At 40.9% G+C, this 22,074-nt stretch overlaps 1 protein-coding gene across 1 annotated transcript in view; it reads right to left on the reverse strand.

Moving 5' to 3' along the window:
• The window catches only part of LOC148026859 (actin-interacting protein 1-2-like), a 49,949-nt gene extending 40,183 nt beyond the window's left edge, over positions 1 to 9,766 (reverse strand). Inside the window, exons 1-2 of the mRNA XM_087691393.1 lie at positions 9,030 to 9,766; positions 8,373 to 8,534 (exon numbers count right to left, since the gene is read on the reverse strand). Of these exons, the coding sequence (XP_087547519.1) occupies positions 8,373 to 8,534; positions 9,030 to 9,424 (557 nt within the window). The 5' untranslated portion in view covers positions 9,425 to 9,766. The remainder of the gene's footprint in view (positions 1 to 8,372; positions 8,535 to 9,029) is intronic.
• Between the last annotated feature and the right edge of the window lie 12,308 nt (positions 9,767 to 22,074).

The following is a 22,074-nucleotide window of genomic DNA, read 5'->3' on the forward strand; positions in this document are numbered from 1 at the left end:
CACAAGCCTTAGACTTACCTAATCCAGAGAACTTAAATACCCCACTGCTAACTCAGAACCCAGCACAACTCCCATGCCCCTAGAGCTTCCTACAGCACCTCAAAGTGCTTCGGAGTGCGAAGCCACACCTATGACACCAATGATGGAGTCACCACTATCCAATCCATTTGCACCATTCCCACCAGCAAGTCTTAAACCTTTCTACGCGGTACGACCTTTCCTTTCCTTGGCTAAAGACCTCGCCGCGACTTCTGGGGATGACATAGTAACCTGCATCAAGATGTTGGACAAAACTTTCACTACATTCGCTAGAAGTTATGAGAGGCTAGACCTAGGTCTTCTTGACAAAACACTTGCTTCGGATGTTCGTGCATTACCATGAACTTGGAAAGAATACGAACTTATAACCTGTAAATTCCCCAAAATTGCTGCTGAACTAATAGTAAATAACGAAATCTCAAAGGAGCAAGCTGCCCTCAGAAGACTAATCACTTCATATCGTAAGCCCCCTCGTTCTGTTCCTGAGCACGAGTTGCAAGAGCTCACGCAGATGGCAAGCTCGCCTTCCACGTTCTTGCAGCAGTGGTTTGCTCTGAGAATCCAATGGGAGAAAAAAGGTTGCCGAATAATGACCAATGCTGAGCAACGCAGGGCAATTAAAACCAGCGAATATGATCCTACTTATGTGGCACCTATCTCGTTTAGGGTTTTGGCCATCACCCGCAACCAACATTTAGACGACCATGTGCTCGCTCACCCTTACATTGACCAATTCCTTACGGAAGAGGAATTACATGTTGCAAGCCGTCTTAATACTGAAGATCTCTTTCACGATGTCTTGACCTACATCTCCCAAGTCTCCATCCAACCATCTACTCTTGATTGTCATGCCCAACTTAAATACAATCCAAGATTCTATGATTGGTTATTGGCTAAGTAAGTCAATCCATGAAAAACAGCATTTGCCTCGTACTTCCTGTGCTAATCCTAGGAAGGATTCCTTGAAAGATCCAAGACGGGGGGGGAGCAATGTGAGCAAGAGCAGAGCAAAATGAGAGTCATGCTATCTAGCAGAATGTTATGATTAATTCAGTCTCAATGAAAGATACTGCAAAGGAAAAACAATAGCAATTGCTGCTGTGAGCCTGTTTCTAAAATTCAAGCCTCTAAGCAAGCATACCAATTTTTGACACATATATTTTTCTCTCAGAATTGAGTTTTGTTAGAAATAAGCCGATTTTTAAGAATTAATGTGGGCATGGTGTGTTGACAGGTAACCATCATGGCAAGACAAGACAAAGGAGGCAAACTCCCGTTTTCCGAAGAAGAGATGACTAAGTTCGGCATCAGCGTCGAGACACGAGGATTCAGTCAATTCACCTTCAAGCACACGCTGAACCTGGATGAGGCCATCTTGGAGGAACCTGCCGTCAAAGAATTGATGGACAGATGCCACCTCCACAAGTACGTGGAAAAGATGGGGCAGGCCGTGGATTACGGCATGTGTGCTGAATTTCTGAGGAACTTTGACAAGGGCAGGAACTGTGGCACTGTCATAATGAGGACAAGGGAGCAGGAAAGAAGAGTTGAAGTGCCCCTCAATGCGACAATCGTAGAGAAGGCCTTGGGGCTCGTACCCAAGAACGAGAGGCGGCCGAGAAGGGATATTTACGCCATGCTGGGGATAAAGAAAGAAGAGGTGCACACCGTGGATGGAATCAGCTTGGTTGACATCCCGGATCCAGCAGTGAAATTGCAAGCGAAGATGATCCACACACTCTTCTCGGGCCAAAGGTACAATGCATTGATGAACAGGATCGGGGTCCCGTTGCTAGAAAGCATCACAGCAGGAGTCCCTGAGGAGGTAGACTGGAATGGGTTCGTGCAGAAAACCATTCAAAGCTCAGCTACCCTTCTCACTCCAGCGGAAGCACCAACAGGAGGAGAATCCCCTGCCTCAACAGCACGCTCCACAAGGAAGAAACCTGCCTCAAAGGCGGCCACAATTAGATATGGTGGTGTTTTGACAGCCATCATAGATGAAGCAATGAAGGATGCTGGAGTCAGGGAAGAGCAAGCTACACATCAAAGCCCACCGCATCAAAGCCCGCCTCACCACGAAGGAGAAGAATCAAGCGAAAGAACGATAAGTGACAAGGGAGAACAGGAGGTGCCGCCTACACAAGCAAGCAAACCAGAAGAACAAAAGAAAGGGGACAGGAGACAGAAGGAAAGGAAAGAGAAATTAAGCAAAGAAGAACAAGCTGAAATCAAGAGGGCTCAAAGAGAGTCTAGGAGGGTTGAGGAAGAAAGCAGGAGGAAAGAGAAGGAAAAGCTTGCAAAGATAAGAGAAGAGTCAAAGAAGGCAAAAGAGGACAGGAAAAGAAGGGTGGAAGAAGAAGCTGAAGAGCAGAGACTGAAGGAGCTGGCCGAGTTGACAGAGGCTACACGAAGATCTGTGGAAGAGACCCACAAGGGTGGAGAGCTCGAACCCGTGAGCCCCCGTCGTAAAGCCAAAGCTAGTGCAAGTGTGGAAGCAGCTCCAGTGGCTGTAGGCAAGCAAGAATAGCTGGTGCAGGAAAAATCAGAAGTACTGGCCGAGGTGCACCAAAGGCTCAGCATTGTAGATCAAGCCAAAGGGATTGCTGAAGAGCAGCTGGCTCAGAAGTTAAGAGAAAGGAACCAGTTATGGTTTTTAACAAATGAGCAGCAACAGATAGTAACCACCCTGGCGAGCCAACTGGAGGAAGAGAGAAAAAGGATGGAGAAAAGAGCTATGGAGTGGGAAAGGAACAATTTTGATAGGATGAGAGACTTGTCCGAACGCTTGGCAGTGGCAGAATGCGAAAGAATGCTTGCAAAAGCCAGGGTTGAAGCTGCCGAAATAACTACTAAAACACAGCGGCAGGCCTTCCTCAATACGGTACTCCATGTCACACAAGTTGAGGGCGATGATCCAATGGAAAAGGTGAAAAGAAAGTTGGAGCTAACCACCCGAGCTCTAAGATATGGTCTTCAAGAGCGAGAGCTCCCAATGAGTACAGGGATCACCAAGGAGCAACAATTCTGCTACTTACGCTATACGAGCCTTTCCACTGCTGAGCAACAGCCACCACCACCACCGCCAGTCATCCCATCTGTGGTTAAGCGACATGTCGAAGAGGGTCCGGATTTCGAGCAAGGCGATGAAGAAGAGCAACAAAGAATGCCGAGTTCGCGCCTCAACCCGATCTTCCACAGGAAGAACCTGCAGATGGCCATCTACCTGAGCACATAGTTGCAGCAAGAAGAAGAAGACAAGAATTAGCTGAGGAGGCCCAACGCCGAGCACGCACAATTCCAAGACAACTTCTTGAAGAGCCCATGCCACTGAGAAATGATACACATCCTGTAGACTGGCCCCAGGAGTTGGTCATCTGGCATCAGCGAGAGTTCCATAAAAGACCGTTTGAGCTTTCATTTGCTTTCCCACGCTCTCTGGACTGGGCCCTGCCTCTAGGAGTTTTAGCCAAGATCAAGGATCTGGCTAATGAACTTGCAAACAGGTGGATAGAAGAGAGGAGCATGATAATGACTAGGTGGCGACAAGAGCCACAGGATTCCTGGGAAGATAAGGTCAATCTGGTTCCCAAAACCGTCCAAGGCTACGAGGCACAGCCGAAATGGCGGAGGAGGATTTGGGACACCAATTTTGATGTATGGACCGCCTTTTGTAGTTCACTCCCCGAAGAGCGCAATGATCCTATCTACATGCCCTACCCCCGTAGGCATGGAGTGGACTATGATAGAGACTTGCATGGGGATTACGACTTCCCAAAAATATATAATGTAAATGCTAGGAGCCCTGAGGAATGCTTAGTGTTTAGGTTAGAGGATATACTTCCTTCTGTAAATCGTTTCCTTGTAGACTTCTCTTCCTGCCTAGATCCAACGTTTTTGACCACTTGTAATTACCTCCGACTTATCAAATTCCTGCTACTCCAAAAACCCACACCAAAGGAAGCCCATCTCCCCCCACTCTTCTTTGATATCAACCTAGGAATAGATAGTAGAGCTATGACTAGGTTAATGATGCGGGCTACTCTCCTTCCTTCCTTCTGTCTAGAGCTCTTAGAAAATATGAGTAACACCCGCTTCACAAGGTGTAATCACCCTTTCTTGTCAACCACTTCTCTGAGAGCTAAGGCCGATATTAAAGAATACCTACAAAGTCGCACATTCTTATCTCAATGCCTGTGACCACCCCGTGATTAAATGGGTGTGATATGCCTTGCCAATTGTACTCCCTCTCTCATTCTTCAAAAAAAAAAAAAGCCACAAGGAAACAAAGATAAGGTGACTGGAGAGAAAGACAAAGGCAAAAAATAGCCAAGCTGAAAGATGAATCTACTACTAAGCAGGTTAACAAGGAGGACACTTCACATGTGCTTGCAGTCTCCCTTCATTGTTATTGTGCACCACACTCACTGCATCTAGGGTTCTCCCTAGCCCCTTCCCCACTTCACACTTAGGGCACATCAAGGGCAGGACTTTCAAACATGTCACCCTAGGTTTTGCACCGGACCTCCAACGACGCACTCAAGTGTGGGACATTACCAAGGGCTTGCCCAAGGTTAGACCCATCTCCCACTTCCACTGGCACGAGCACCATGCACTACACAGTGAGACAAACACACCCCCTAGGAAGTGCACAACTTTTCTTGCAGGTTATGTTCGTGTTTCAAGAACTGGCTACTTGGCTGAAGAATATCATCCACTACATCCTCCAATGCCAAGGAATTTTTCCATGAGTCGGACATGACTCCATTACTGCAACTTCAGGAACTTCGCTGTGAAGGTTTAAATGACTCAACAGATTTCATGTTGCCAATCATCTGGCTGCCATGACTGAACCAAATCAAGCAAAAGGAAAACCCAGTGATGGATCTGCCATTGGCATAGATCTTGGAACCTCATCGTCCAATGATCCATGCCCAACGCCTCAAGATCTACGGATCGCTTATTGATTCCACAAGCCTGAAGACCTTCAACTCAAAACTGAAGACCTTCTACTCAAAGACAAGGATCTTCAACCAAGGCCACGGATTTTCAAGGCAAACAGCGTTCGGGGGGTTTCTCCAGATAAATCCCTCCAATACCATCCTCCTAAGGGATTGCTTATTGCTTCAAGCATTTCGGATACTCAAAAGACGACCGGCTACATAAGGGGCGCCACAACAGTGTGAAAGATGCCGAGTATCTTCATGGAGCCTAAAGCCCGCCGGAATCTCTCCTGGTCATCGTCATCAAACTGCATCACTTCTCATTCACAAGCATCAGTGTCATCTACCCACCAATTCCACCTAGCAACAGCATTATCTATCCCACTACTTCCCACCACAGTGCCATGGGACTGGCACTTGGCTAGGAGGGGGGTAATATTTACCGCAGCACAAAGGAGTGGGAAATGGAAAAAAGGAAATAGCAAAAGGCGCAGGACAAAAGGAAGAAAAAGGCGCCTTAACCGGTAACCAGACCCTGAAAAAATTAAAAGCACGAGCACGACCCTCAGGAAGTCTTAGAGTCGTCCAAGGAAAGTAAAATAGTAAAAAGCGCACCATTAAGTGTGAACGCGCTCCCGAATCCTTGTAAGAGAGCGCCAGGCTCACTCCTGTGCAAATTGTATGCATTAGTTGGGAATAGGATAGACTAGAACGGTGGGAAATGAGAAATGGACCTAGGCTAATGGCCGGCCATGTAAAAAAGGGGATAACCGCCCATGAAAAGTAGGGCATGTATATAAAGTTGAAAAGTGAATGAGAAGCTCATTCTTGTGTGTGTGGCCAAAGCTTCTTCTTCTTCTTCTCTTGTGTCTTGCCTTCTTGCTTGTGCTCGAGAGAGGGATTGAGAGAGTGTGAGGGAGTAAGGGAGTGATTGTGTGAGAGTGAGGGATCTTGGGGAAGAAGCTCTCCATCTTCTCTCTTCATCTTCCCCTCTTCTCTTCTCTTCTCTTGTCTCGCGCGTGGCTATGGAGGATGAAGCTCATGGGAGAGGGATTGAGGTTGCTTGAGCTTGCCTCAAGGATCGTGGAGCTACCGGTGTGCAAGGAAGAGAAGGATACTCGATCGAGCATCAAGATAAGCTCACTACCCCCCGTAAGGTAGGCATTGCGCGTTGGCTATGTGAGAGGTAGCCATGGCCGCTCGGTTCGAAACACTTCAGCAATAAGTGGTCCGTAGGTCTCGGGGTAGAGCTTGTAGCTCTCCTTCAACTTCTCCCACCTGGTAGACACATATCTTCCTCCTTCCTTGGCACGTGCACGCTCCGACTCCGTCATCTTCCTCTGTCTCTGGTGCTCCCGTCATCATCAACCTGATCTGGTGCCCCTCACTGATGCTATGGGCTACGTGCAAGGACTGATCAGTTCTCCTGTATTCAGCATTCTCTTCTTGTTCAGTGCAGATTTCTTTCTTCTTTTCTTGCAATCTCTCTCTGTTCATTTATCTTTGTGTTCGTGTTTCTTCTTCCATTTTGCACTCTCACAGACACAACCTGAGGAAAGCAGGAGGGCAAGATACCCGACGGGTCCATCCTATGGATGGGTGGTCCCAATGAGCTGAGATGTTTCCTTCAAGGTGCTAGATTTAGAAAGTGGCCGAATGCATGGCTGTCTAGTGTAGACACCAATCAATGTCATTTTAGGGAAATAGAGTTGAGACTATACCCTATAGGTAGAGGGGTCGACATGTATCACTCCCCCTTGTTTCTTACTCACTATGAACAAAGTTCGGCATTGATTTGCTTCAGCTTGAGTTGACTTGTAAATGCAATGGCTCAAGGACCAACACTAGTTAAAGCTAATAGGTGACCTTAGAGTCACCTGCCAAAGTTGAAACACAAACCAGCCCCTAACAAGCCTTATACAGCTCAGGCAGCACTCCAAATGATTCAAAGCCTCCTACATGTTAGTGTAAGCAACAGAACATGCACCAACTGAAGTAAGAAGTGGACAAGGGGTGCCTAATTATGTGCACTGATCAACTCTAGGAAGCCCTTAAAGTGCTAGGATACTAGAATGGCACCCTGACCCAAGGACTAGTGGAACAAAAAGGTCCTGATATTGATCCTGCTGTCTGAAATCCCATCTTTGAGCACCAGAACTTTGCAACAGTCCCTTGGAGTTTGTTTCAAAAATTATTCAGATATGATAATGATACAAAATAGGCGAGAACTGTGTGATTTCACAGGGCTTATTTATTTCTTGTTTCAGGTTTTTACCATTCAGACAGTATGTTGTTTACATCAACCAAGGATTTCAGAATCACCGAGAAATTTGAAGCATGGATAACAAGTGTTATCCACTGAATTTTAGGCTTTCCATATAGTCCACTGCAGAACTTCATTTCTGATAATGTAGTTCTGACTGAAACACCACTTCAGCTGGACCCACTCATCAAGGTTGAGGAGAAAGCAAACAAAGCTAAGAGAGAGAAAATATGATAGACAGTAAGAAAAGTTGCACCTTTTTCAAAGAAAGTGGAAGAAAGGCAGAAAAAGTAAAAGAAGGCCAGAATGAAATTAAGAGTGCTGTGTTGGCTTCTAAAACATCAATAAATCAGCCCTGGCATCCTCCACTCTAGCAGCTCATCTACACCACACCATCCACCATCAGTAAGATACCGTTCTGGAGTGTAGAAACCTCCACCATCTGCAACAGTACACATCTAGCTAGCAGTGAAATTGACCATCCAGAGGCATCTACGAAGGGAGTGATAGCTTATGAAGGATTGAGCAAAGTGATGGAACTCTTAATGCATGAGAGGTTAGTTTTAGCATGAGAAGAAAACATAACACATAAGGAAAAATAATCCATCGCTGTAGTGGTCTAAACTGTTGTATCGAAGATACGGTTATCACTTTTAACCATCATCTGTGGTTAAGTTGATCGAAAGTTACTAGAGCTTGCTTTGTGCAAGTGGATCAAAGGTCACTGCTGCACTTCTTGTAAGTGGGTTAGAAGTTACTACAGCCCTTCATGCAAGTGGATCAAAAGTTACTAGGGCTTTTTTGCGTCAAAATCCTTTTCATAATATCATCGAAACTGAATCTTTGATTTTGTACCATTGTCGTCTGAAGTTGTATGAGATTCAGCCTTCTAGAGTGCTTGCCAATTTGTAACCACCTTGATCTGTTCCTTGTTCAGAGTTAGTTTGTACTAGCTCACTCTAAGGCAGTTTTTACTGCAGCAAGCCCTGAGCTGCAGATACGTTCATAGAAGGGAGATAATTCTAAAAATGCCAACTTGATGTTTCAGAACTATCAACAGATATGAATGCACTACAGTATGAGACTGAATCAAAATCCTGAAAAAGTTTGCCCCCACCGTAACATGCCTGAAAGATGTCTTGAATCGGAAGGGAGGCCCCTCATAGAAATTCACAAGAAAGTCCTCCCCGCCAGTTGCAATGCGAAAAGGCCTAGTTGGCCTGAAAGTGCAGCTCAACACCCTCTTAGAATGGCCATCAAAGTCACCAACATTTGTCCCTGTATCCCACCTGTGCAACACCATACAGCTCAGTGATTGTTTTGAAGGTTGAAATTGCATTGCTGAATGTGATCTAACTGTGAAAAGTTTGTAAAATATAATGTATAGAAAAGCGACTCTTGTATGGTACCAATCAATCAAATTGATGTCTCAAACCAGCACAGAGCCAACAATGGGTTTAACTGTGAATGAAGCAATAAACTTGTGTAGCTGTAAGTCCTACAGTCAAGTTCTATGTGACTGCAAGGGTACGAGAAGATATGCTACCAGAGAGTGTATGCAAATTGTTGAGAGAATAGTGGTGTGAAAATTCAAGATATGCTACAGATTACCAAAAAAAAGCATAAATTTTTATTTTTGGAGAAAATGTGCCCACAAAAAGGCTGATAAAATTAACTTTTTCCAAAGTATCAGTTCTACCTTCCAAATTTATCAACTGAAAGCGATCCACTAAACAGGAGGCGTGACAGTTGCGACCCATTCAATTAATAAGGTAAGCACTCACATGAAAGCTCTAACGAGGGATTTCCCTTTTCCATCCCCAGACACCACTATGCGCTGCCCGTCAGGAGACCAGTCCAGGTCATCGATCCTGCCCGAAAGAACCCGATACTCGTACTTCAAGGTGTGATCCGGTCCTCTGCGTGCCCAGATGCGGACATTCCCAGTCGCGTCACCGGATGCAACCCATTCACCGTTCGGGGAGAAGCGAGCGACGGACACAGGCGCAGAGTGCTCACGGTAGACGTCAACGACAAGGGGGTTCTCGAGGCTGCGGATGAAGATGGTGCGTCCATTGCAGTAGACGATGGAGGGGGACTTGGGATCGGCAGAGACGAGGATGCCGCGGCCGCGCTCAGTGCTGGGGACGGCAGCATGGGTCTCAAGGAGCTGGGCCATGGGGGCAGGTGTTGCGGGCAGGGGGGGAGGAACGGGGGAAGGAGCTTGATTTGATGGGTGTGGAAGGGAATGTGCAGGGAGTTGATGCGATCCTTCTTCTGCTTCCTCCGCTACTTCTTCTTCTTCTTCTGTTTCACCTGCTTCTCCTCCTCCTCCTCCTTCTTTCTGCCCCTGCTCCTTCTTCTTCTTCTTATTCTACAAGAGAGACAGCAAGACCCCAATAAAAGAAAACCAGAATGATGATGAAGCCTCTTCCGCTAAGCCATGGGTGTGTATCGCCCACCATGCACGACAGTGCACTTTCCTACTTCTCACATGGGGTACCATCGAGAGGATCTTTGCCATTTTCTCCAAAAAACAAAGGGGGGAAAAAAAAAGGAACACTTTTAACCTGCAAAACATTAGGTTTGACTTCTTCCACAAATTTGGAATTTTGATTGCATATTTCAGCAATTTTCAAAATTGAAAAAATTAAACCCCAAATCTCTTTTTTTAATACATTTCACGTCTTCATCAAAAATAAAAATTTAAAAAAACCTCCAAATCTCTTTTTTTTTCTTTTATCGTTTTCTTTTATACACTAGTTGGTCTAGTTAGAGTTGCAAGTCAAACTTGCGAGCCGCACATTGCAAGGCTTGCAAACTTGCAAAGTTGATGAGGCTTTGCCTCGTACGCTTGCGTTTTTGTGAGCAAAAGGAAGCAGTTGTGCAATTCACTTCTCTTTGCTCACAAAAGAAAAAATCATGCATTTTGCATGTAAAATACGAGGCACTTCGTACCAAATGTGTAAAATGTCAAGAAATATATAGTACTATTTGTTGCCTCTATTTATGGATTTTAACATTACAAAATAATGATTTGCACAACTTATTTTTCCATGGTTAGTTTTAAAGAGATTTCACTTTGTCTCTTTTAGGATGTGCTCATTTTTCTTATCTTGGTTCTATATTTTATGTGCATTGTGGTTACCCTATATATGCTATGATGATGTGGATTGTGACAATGAGGCATCATAGTCCACATTATGGACTTTCATGATGCATTGCAAGTAAGGCTAGCCTCATATGGCATATTATTTAACTAACATCACATCTCAACCATGATCACTTTCTTGAGGGTGGTACTTTTCAAGCATGTTATGAATACACTAGAATTACATTTCTAAGTTAGACATACCATATGTGGATAATCACATTGACTCATACTAAATTAAGTTTATTTGAGATATAGCATTGTTCATTTTTTGCACAGATTGAGATGTGACACTCTATGTATATCATTTAGCAAGGAACCCCTAAAGACTTCATTTGTCATTAAAGGATGTTAAGAAAATAGGGCATTCTATCCCAAGCATCCAAGAATGAAAATGATACATGCTTAATATATGGAGAGATTCAACCATAGCAAATTTATGATGTGTCAATAACAATGATAATGCAATAAACAAACTTGGAATTAGCATAAAAGTAAGATAAGATGGACATACGAATGATTATTTATATAGAAATCAAATGATTTGCCAATCCATGATGCATGGAAATACATACCAAAGGTAGCACTCCTGGAGGTCTAGTTCAGTAGTTGGTTAGATGCCCAGGTGTGGATATCCCTCTATGCATTTTTATACATGGGATGCATAGGCAATATAGGGGTGTTATTTATGAGATGAAACACATAGCCATTAAAAGAATTTGCAGAGAGGGTCTCTTCCTCACCTAATGCTTCACTTGAATATGGCGACCTTATCTTACTTCTATGTATCCCCATCAAACCTCATCATCGCTCCTTAACTTCAATCTCCCCATCAACTTTGGCAAATTGTTCCTACCCAAAACAATATCCAAGCTCTCATGATACACTATTGAGCTTCATTAGTCATCCTAAGGTGCTTTTAAAGGGCGCCCCCTCAATCATCATGGCTATGACTTGCTCAAATTGATTGCCTCTTCTTAATCATGATTGCTATGATGTGCTTATTAAAATTGAGGCTCCCATTTAGACACAAAATTATATTGTATTAATTGAATATCAAGGCTCCCATTTAAGGTATTGAACCTTTGGACTTTATCAAGGTATCCGTGCCTTGCAACAAAAAATAGTTTAACTTGCCCTAAAACAAAAGATGCATGTAAAGTTAAGAGAGAGGGGACACAATAAATTTCAAGCTCATTCCCCTATTGTGTATTGGGAAGGAGCTCATTGTCACTTTACACATCTACATGTGGCTCACTATCACCATGCCACCAATGATCAACCTCAGCAATCCATAAACACTTGCCATGGGGTCCAATTAACATAATCTATTGATTAACATTTTACATTGTTTATCGAACTTTTTCTAACAAATTGTGACTCGATGCTTTTACATGTGAGGATGCAAGTCCAATACCTCCAACGTGAATTTTGATACCCTTCATTTTGCTACAAACATATTCTTTTTCTCTTCTTTTTATCACAATGCACAGATTCTATCACAAACACATCCACCTTTTGTTTATCTAAACCATTTGTACCTCCAACTTTTTGTCTTTTGTTTTTCTTTCCAAAATTATGTTGCTGTTTGTTTCTTGTTTATATTTTAAAGTTCCATTTTATGTGATTGTCCACACTTACAAGCAAATTATATAGGCTTAATCTATAAGAATAGACATGTCAAGATGACCAACCACATACCATTTTTCAACTCATACAATTTACTCCACCTAGATAAATATGAAACCTCTAGAAAATAGAGTCAAGTGCTCTTGCAAGTATCTATCATTTTTTAACTTATATAATTTCATTACCACTTGGCAAACATGAAACATCAAAGAGACTAGGCGCTCCGCGCCTAAACTCGGGGCGGGCACGATTTTTGCGGGGGGCGGGTGCTGGACACGTGGCACCCGCCCCCGCATTCTCTTTCTTTTTTGTGGGGGAGGTGGGGGGTTGCCACGTGGCACCCGCCCCCACCTCTCCTTAACTAATAGTACAGATACAAAAGTGTGATGATACTTTACTATAGCTTCCGAAACATAGACAATAGTTCATGAGTCATACAAAAGATAGAATTTAGTGTGATGATCTTATACTATGGCTAGCAAACATAGACTTAAATAATGAGTCATAAAAAGGAGGGTAGAGCATATAATATATGTTCCAAAACATGGGGGTCATGAAGCTCTACCATCCCCACACCAACTTGTATGTTCCTCTACATAAGACATAGAACTCACATCCAAAGTGAGAATTTCATGTCATCTCATTTACTTCATTTCATAAGGACAACTAAAAAGAAGAAGATAGACTTCCATTAACTATCATGTTGATGTGCATCAACACACTTGCACATACTAGGTGTGCACACTCTCTCTAACTCTAATATCTATCATTGCAATTCACCACCTCATTGCATTGCGCTCATATGCATTGAAAGTTATCTTAAGTTCTTGTGGATTTTCAAAGCTAACCATCTCAAACATGCCTTGAATTGTATATTTCCCTTCATCAATCTTGAGTGAAAACTTGAATTAGCTTGTACGATGTTTTGAATGCCTTGGTTGCTTATGGATGGGATAAAAAGTTTTTGGAAGTTGTAGCCTTTGATACAAAATTCCTCAGTGCAGTGTATGCCTTGCTTTCCTTGCAATTATCTTGTGTGCACTTATTTTGAGCTTGTTTATCACTACAAGTCATTGTAAGAGATACCTTGGTTTTGTTAGTGTTTGGGCTTATCCTCTATACATGCCTCTCAACATTTGTACTATAAGTCGTGAAGTTATGGTTCTTTTCAAAGGATCTTGCTTGAAGATATAATGTGTGGTTACTCCTCTTGTATAGTCTTGGATACAAAAAAGAAGCAATCCATGGCTTATATCTATGAAATTGTTATAGTTATACTTTGATGCATGGTGTTTTGGATGCTTCATGATCCTTAGAGGTTACATCACACCTCTTGGTAGCTCATGGATATGATGATGCTCTTAATAATTTCTAGGTTTGCTATCTACAAGAGATAGACTACTTTGGTGGACTCTTATGAATGGATCCCCTTTGGATAGTATTTTTTGATGTTTTCTTCGGTGGTTGGGTGGTGGTCTTGGGATAGACTTTATGAATTGCATTGTCTTTTTGCATCACTAGAGGTTGTTGGAGAAAGTATCCTAGCCAGAATTTGGTGCGCAAATCGGATGCCGTATGTGTACGTAGCGAGCACCGGAAGGTCCCCAAGAACAAAGAACTCTACTTTTTGCTCAAAAACCAAGAGAGAATACTTGCATGACATGAAGCAAGAAGACCAATTGGGTACAATCTCCCCCCATGCCTTGTGTGAGTGCTCCACAAAGCATGTATTTAATATATTATTCATCTCCAAGCTAAAAAATAGCCCAAATTTACAATTAGCACACTTTAGCTTTTGTGCTTACTTTTGTCCAAATAAAGAATAAAGCGGTTGGGCACCCCAAGAGTTGGGTTGTGCCCAAATACAATATCCAATAATGAATATTTAAATCGTGCGTCCGTGCGCATACAAAATAATAAATATATGTCAAGCGCTTTAATAAGTAAGCACGTCAAAATAAATATTGGTGCCACGCTTTAGATGCGCGTCCATAAAAAGTGATAATTTCTTTTAAATAACTTGAATACACGCAATCGCCCAGTGCTTCCCAGCACCACCGCCACATGCTCTACACATCAATTGAAGCATTCACAATTGTTAGAAAATAATAAAATTAAATTGACAAAAGTGAATATCTAGCAGTCTTCAGCTACAAAATAAATAAATAGGTTGGAACTCTGTCCTAACCTTAATTTAATACGAGTGCACACTCTAAACTCATAAACGTCCATTAATTTAAATATGTATTTTGTGGAATCACCTGCTATGGAATCACCCACTTGCACATTAAATTAACGAGACGCCCGAAAAGGACATGTGTCCCCATCAAATTTTCGCACAAGGAATCCACCTTGTGTACGAGCCCAGCAAATATAATTTTACAGAATCCACTGCAAAACCTCACGAAATCCACCGTGGACTATGCCTCCTAGCATCATACCCCCGAGGTGGGATAGCAATTGTCCTCAATTGCTATTAGCTCAATGTGGAGCAAGCAATGAGGGGTAAGCACTTAGGTCATGAGGGGATAGCAATTGTCCTCAATTGCTATTAGCTCAATGTGGAGCGAGCAATGAGGGGTAAGCACTTAGGTCGGGTAAGCACTTAGGTCATGAGGGGATAGCAATTGTCCTCAATTGCTATTAGCTCAATGTGGAGCGAGCAATGAGGGGTAAGCACTTAGGTCATGAGCGTGCATCCATTGGGCCTCTTCAACAAGATGATTTTTAAATTTCACCAAATATCTAGAATATCTACAGCCGATTCTAGTGGTCATAAAGTCGGTATCTAGAATAGTCTCAGATTCAAGGATTTCAGTTTCTTCTTCTAACAAAGGATTTCAGATTCTTCTTCTAACAAAGGAGAATTTTCATAAACAGGGTGGACATGCAATTGGCCTTTGAAAGGTCGTAACAAACTAATATGAAAAGTGTTGTGGATTTTAGTGAAAACAATATTTAAAAAAAATTAAGCAGCTTAAGATGCAGTTAATGTTTTCTTGCATGAAATGAAATATACATGGTTGCTAAATCGATCTACAATAGTCTATATCATATCGTGATTAGCTTGAGTGTTAGGTAGACTAGTAATAAAATCCATTGAAATATGCTCCCATGGTCTTTCAGGGATTGGTAAAGGCATTAACAAACCATATTGCTTACCATGGTGTCGCTTAACTCTTTGACAAATTAAACACTTAGATACAAAGTTAGAAACATTGGATTTCATTTGTGGCCAATAAAAATCTTCAATCAAAGTACGTAAAGTAGAAATAATACCTCTATGGCCTTGATATGGGGGAGAATGAATTTCGTGCAACACAAATGATCTAAAAGGAACAGTTACACATAACATTTTCTCATAAAACATAAATCCATCAGCATAAGACAATGAATCAATTAGAATCCAGTTATTGTTAATTAATTTATTCCAATCAGCTTGAAAATTAGGGTCTTGGTTATAGGTATCTTTCATAAGGATAAGAGAATCAAAAGATATCACAAAGATATTATGAATAGTTGGTCTTCTACTCAATGCATCGACAACGACATTTTCTTTTTCGGGTTGATATTGGATAAGTGGATGAAAACTTTGAATAAAAGTAGCCCATTTAATGTGTCAGTCAGATATTTGTGGCTGACTAAGGAGATGTTTGATTCTTTGTTGGTCAATTTTAATCATGAATTCAGATCCCATTGAATAGTGTTTCCATTGACGTAAAGCTTGTACTACAGTTAGCAATTCCTTATCACAGGTAGAATATTTAAGCTCAGAGGGTTTAAGCTTGTAGCTAGAGTAGGCTATGGGATGAGAATCTTGCATAAGGACAGCTCCTATTCCAGATCCATTTGCATTAGTGACTACTAGGAAAAATGGTCTCTTAAAGTTAGGGAGTTGCAATACATGAGCATGGGTTAAAGCATGTTTCAGTAAATCAAAAGACTTTTGCTGCTTTTTAGACCAATGATATACAATACCTTTCTTTAATAATTTTGTCAAAGGTAATGCAAGCAATGAAAAATTTTGAACAAATTTTCTGTAAAAGCTAGCAAGACCTAAGAAAGAATGTAATTCATGCACAGTTTTAAGTATCGGCCAATTCAAAATTGCTTCTATCTTTTTAGGATCAACTTCAATACCTTCAGATGAAACAATATGTACTAAGTATTCAATTTGTGTTTGGAAAATTTTACTCTTTTCAGGATTAGCATATAATTGATTCTCTTTCAGTAATTTGAAAACCAAAGATAAATATTCATAATGCTCGTTCTCATTCTTACTGAAAACCAATATGTCATCAAAGAAAACAATGACACAATGCTAATGCTTCAAAAATATGCGATTCATCATATGACTGAATGTAGTTGGCGCATTAGTTAATCCAAAAGGCATAACAAGGAATTCATAATGTCCAAATTGAGTTCTAAATGCAGTTTTGAAAATGTCAGATGTGTCCAGTCGTACTTGATGGTATCCAGATTTAAGATCTATTTTGTTAAATATTGCAGCCCCTTGTAGTTTGTCCATAAGATCGTCTATCCTAGGGATTGGATATCTATTTTTGACAGTGATTTTATTTAGGGCATGATAATCAATGCACATCCTATAAGTGTTATTTTTCTTTTTAACTAACAGGACAGGTGCACCAAATGGAGAACTACTGGGTCTAATGAGTCCTCGAGTTAACAATTCTTCAACTTGAGTTTGAATTTCTTTTTGCTCAATTTGATTATGTCGATAAGGTGCTTTACATGGTGGTTAAGAACTTGGAATTAAGTTTATTTTATGATCTTCAGGATGTGTGGGTGATAAACCAGGTGGTAAGTCAGCAGCAAAATAGTCTTTAAATTGTGAAAGAAATTGTGCGTGCTTAGGTTGCATCTTATTTTCCTTAACTTCAATTTCATTCACCCATATTAAATAGGATTTGCTACCTTTTCTTAATGCACGTTTAGCCTATGTACGACTAAGCAATGGAAAATTATCAAAAGTGTGCATACCATGCAATGTGATTTGTTTCCCATGAGAATGAATCTTCATTGAATGCGTGGAATAATCTATATTGGGATTATACTGATGACGCTAAGGCATTCCTAAAATAATGTCACTAGATTGCAGAGGCACAACTAAAAAATTTCTATGTTCAACATAATCACCAATTTTAATTTCTAAGTCATGCACTTCTTGTGTTCCATTGTATCTAGTGCTTAAGAATGCAGCTTTGATACGATAATGAGTGGAAACAATATGTAATTTCAATTCTTTGACCAATTTTGCAGAAATGAAGTCGTGTGTACTCCCATCATCGTGTAAAACAACCTTTTCTTTACCATGCACAAGACATTTCATCGTTAATAAAGAATGGGGATTTGATATACCTTGTAAAGTAGCTGAAGTAGTGCCGTTATTGTCATCATCTTTCATGATGTGGCATTTCTTCATGGTCTTCATCTTCAGTCACTCCTAGATAGTTAATGTGAACAGTTGACTTTTTGGATTGACAATTCGCCGTTAGATGTCGAGGTTGATAGCATTTATAACAGACTATGGATTTGGCTTTAGATACATTATTGGTAATAGCGAGAAGTTTAGGAATGTTGGGATTTGGCTGAAGAGATGGCTTAGGGTTTGGATTTGTGTTTGATGGTAAAGTAGGGGATCGTGTCTAAGATTTAAGGAATGAAGATGAAAGAAAACGGTTTTGATTGAATCTTTGAAAATTAGAATTGAATTGTTTGTACCGAAGTTACCATTATTTGAGAATTATTGTGGACACTTCTCTCGTCCTTGAATTTTGTCTTCGGCATCATGGGCCAAGGAAATTGCATCTTTGAGAGTCGTTAGCTTGAACATGTTCACTTCCACATAGAAGTGACCAAGTACTCCATACATAAACTTGCGCTTATGGGTCGCCTTAGGTACATCTTTGAGCATTCAAAGATGCAATAAAGCATTCCAAAAACGCTCGTTATATAGGGAAATAGACTAGCGATCTCTTTGTTGTAGAAGATCCCACTGTTTGATTGCTTTTTCGTGGAATTGGGGTGGAAGAAAATTTTGCTAATATTCCTTTTGGAAAGTCTCCCAAGTAGTAGGACAATCAATGCTTTTGCGGACAATAGTCCACCATAAGGATGCTCTGTCCACTAAATGATTAGTGACACACTTAATTTTGTCTTTTTCGGCATACTGTTCTTCATGAAAATAATCATCAAATTGACTGATAAAAGCAAGTACATTCTTTCCTTCACGTGACCCATTGAAAGTACGAAATTTGAAATTTCTTTTACTTATCTTGCTTTGTTTCCGAATAGATTGTGCTTCAAGTGTCGCATCAATCGTACATTGTATAATATCTTCGGTTTGCGGTCCATCTTGATCGGCAGTAGATCGTTGCAGACTGGCCAATTGAGCTTGCAAAGTTTGACATGCTCTTCGCTCCTCTTGAAGTTGCATCATAATTAGGTCCAGTTTTTGCTCCATCATTGGTTCCGATAGATCACCTTCGGCCATAAAATCTTCCATGTTTTGGTCGTTCATCTTGCAAAATTTCAAACAACCTCACACACTCGAAATCCTGTTAGCAGGATGAGCATAGCTCAAATTTGGGATTACAAGGCTTGCCTTTTTTATTTAAAAAAAGGCTTTTTATGATCTTTCTTCTTTACGGCTATGGAAATTGATGTTGGCCTTCTTCCAAGAGGATACTTCGTTTGTATAGATTGCGTATAGCAATCTGTGTGCTGGAATTTGGCTTTGTCAGAGCGCAGGTGCGAATAGGGGCTCGCAGAGAGGCTGAAAACCAGTTCGAGATAAGACAAGTGTGAATGCCCGCTTGAGAAGGGGTTTAAGCTTGAGAATTGGAAACCTTAGGAAGCTTAATAGCTTAAGCTTAAGAAAAGCTTAAAAGTTTTTTTTATAAAAAAATCACCCAGAACATCAGGACGTGTCGGATGGCGCCGTCGAACGGCAAACTAATTGACAATTTGCTTATCTGTATCTTGAGAAAAAAAAACGTCTTCTTGAGAGAGTTTCCCGGGTGGTCCTCCGCCTGTAGAGGCTGGTCCTTCGTGATCCAATTGCGTAGTAGGGGGTTATTCACCGCTAGGAACGTACTGGTATTGACGGATTGTCGCGAGACTGACTGTAGAGCTCGATCATTCCAGGAGCTTCGCCTTCGCGCAAGATGGTAAGCGATTGGAAGCCCTCGATCTCAACTTCGCTCTGATACCATTGATGCGCAAATCAGATGTCGTATGTGTACGTAGCGAGTACCAAAAGGTCCCCAAGAACAAATAACTCTACTTTTTGCTCAAAAACCAAGAGCGAAGACTTGCACAACATGAAGCAAGAAGACCAATTGGGTAGGTACAATCTCCCCCCATGCCTTGTGTGAGCGCTCCACAAATCATGTATTTAATATATTATTCATCTCCTAGCTAAAAAATAGCCCAAATTTACAATTAGCATGCTTTAGCTTTTGTGTTTGCTTTTGTCCAAATAAAGAATAAAGCTGTTGGGTGCCCCAAGAGTCGGGCTGTGCCCAAATGCAATATCCAATAATGAATATTTAAATCGTACGCCCATGCGCATACAAAATAATAAATATATGTCGAGTGCTTTAATAAATAAGTGCATCAAAATAAATATTGGTGCCACACGAGACGCATGTCCATCAAAAATGATAATTTCTTCTAAATAACTTGAATACATGCAATCGCCCAGTGCTTCCCAACGCCACCGCCACCTGCTCTACACATAAACTAAAGTATTCACAGTTGTTAGAAAATAATAAAATTAAACTGACAAAAGTGAATATCTGGCAATCTTTAGCTACAAAATAAATAAATAAATAGGTTGGAACTTTGTCCTAACCTTAATTTAATATGAGTGCGCACTCTAAACTCATAAACGCCCATTAATTTAAATATGTATTTTGTGGAATCACCCGCTATGGAATCACCCACTTGCACATTAAATTAACAAGACGCTCGAAAAGGACAGGCGTTCCCATCGACTTTTCGCACAAGGAATCCACCTTGTGTATGAGCGTCAACAAATATAATTTTACGGAATCCACCGTGAAATATGCCTCCTGGCATCAGAATCTGATCTATTTGAGCCAAGTATCAAGCCATGAACCCTTATTGGAACTCATTTATATGTTATCATTGGGTTGTGGATTGCACTTTTATTGTTCATTACTCACATGATAATGTGTTGCCCCCTATTGCCACCCACAATAACAAACCCCACCCACCTAGGTGATGTTGTATAAGAAACTAGGATTAATAATGTGCGAAAATAGTAGCTAAATTGGTTGGTATATAAGGTGCAAGAGACTTTATTTTTATACCATTCATAATTAATATAAAGTCTCTTACACCTTATATACTAGCCATTGTAGCGAGTATTTTTCCACATTATCAATCCTAGTTTCTTACATTAACCAACCAAAACCAAGAGGGAAGTTTGCCTACCTCCCAGTGATTCGAAGCCTATCAAGGAGCCCATCCTACCATTTTATTCCTCACATAAGTACCGCACATGGAGGATTGAAGAATTAAGTGTTCATCAAGATTCAAGCCTATTGAAGACCAAAACATAGCAATCTCACAACCTCACATACAACTTCAAACTCAAACATCTTACCAAGAATGGGAAGAAGAAGAATAAAAGCAAGAGAATGGTGAAGAGCTTTGGTCTCCCAAGTCTTTCACTCATTGACAAACAAAACCTCTCACACTCTCTCTTCCTTTCTCTTAATAATGGTGAGATAGAAAATATTGATAGAATAGAAGAGATTACATGTGAAATAGTTGCACTGACAAAGCTTCTTTAGCATGGATACATACAAGGATACTCTAGCAAAGCTTTTGGAACATATATATTTTATATGGATGAGTACAAGTGAGACCTCCTATCCTTATACTACTGACCAAAAGTAGAGTGTTAGGCTTTGGTCCCCTTTGTGAATAAGGTATTGTGCCTCACTTTGTATCTTAGGATGCTATGAATTTTCACCCTTTCTTTGACGTCCTACCCATTTTGTGGAACCTTGGCAAGCCCTTTCTCAATGCATGTTTTTACCTTAATCCAATTTGACCTAGCCAGTCCATTTTTATCACACTTTCATGCATGCAACCCACAAAACAATTGCATCATAAGAGATAATACAATACACATGAGGGGAGTAGGCCCAACTATCATAATAAAATCCATCAATAAATATAGTGTGTCCATGAAGTAAGATAAGTGCCCAAGTATTTCATGACACTACAGAGTATAACAAGTCATTACAAGTACAATCCTCATCATTGAGGTACAAGTGAAGGTATTACAAGTTTTCACACATCCTATCCAGCTCCCATAGGGTTTGGTAGCCTTTAGGTGCATCAACTTTGGTCATATAGGTGGAAACATGGCACTTATAGGTTGAAACAAGGTGTAAGGATGGACAATTTAGTTCCAAAGATTGGATTGCATAATTTTCTATTCTAAATCTATTATAACATGCTATACTTATCTCAAAGAGGGAATCATTGGCTTTTATTTGAACCAAAAAGTTGGGCAATTAGAGTTTTCTAGCTCAAATTATAGCCAATTTATTGATAGGGGATCCTACAAGACTACATTATCATGGCAGGGTGACAATGGCAAGAATAAGGCCCAAGATGAGTATGCTCAACAAATTAGAGATTCCATGCTAGAAAACACAACCCAAGAGAGACATGAAGAGCCTCAATTGTAAGGAGAACTTAGTGCTCTTGATCATACCATCATGTGTGAACATGAGACTGACTAGACATGCTCATAGGCATGCAAAGTTACTTTTAAGAGTTGAGTTAATGGTTGTCCAACCATTAAATTAAGTCTTCCATTGAAAAGTTGGTGGATTCAACAACCCAAACAAAGGTTTCAATTGAAAAATTAGTAGAAGCTAGTGCACAAATTATGGCTCGATTCTCCCAATGGATGCAAATGCAATGTAAGAGAAAAAATGCAACCAAACAATGAACTATCAGTTCCACTTCAACCACTCAATCTT

Source organism: Lygodium microphyllum, chromosome 13, assembly GCF_053477565.2.
Source record: "Lygodium microphyllum isolate KBCC chromosome 13, Lygodium_microphyllum_v1.1.10, whole genome shotgun sequence".
In the NCBI taxonomy this organism is placed as follows: domain Eukaryota; kingdom Viridiplantae; phylum Streptophyta; class Polypodiopsida; order Schizaeales; family Lygodiaceae; genus Lygodium; species Lygodium microphyllum.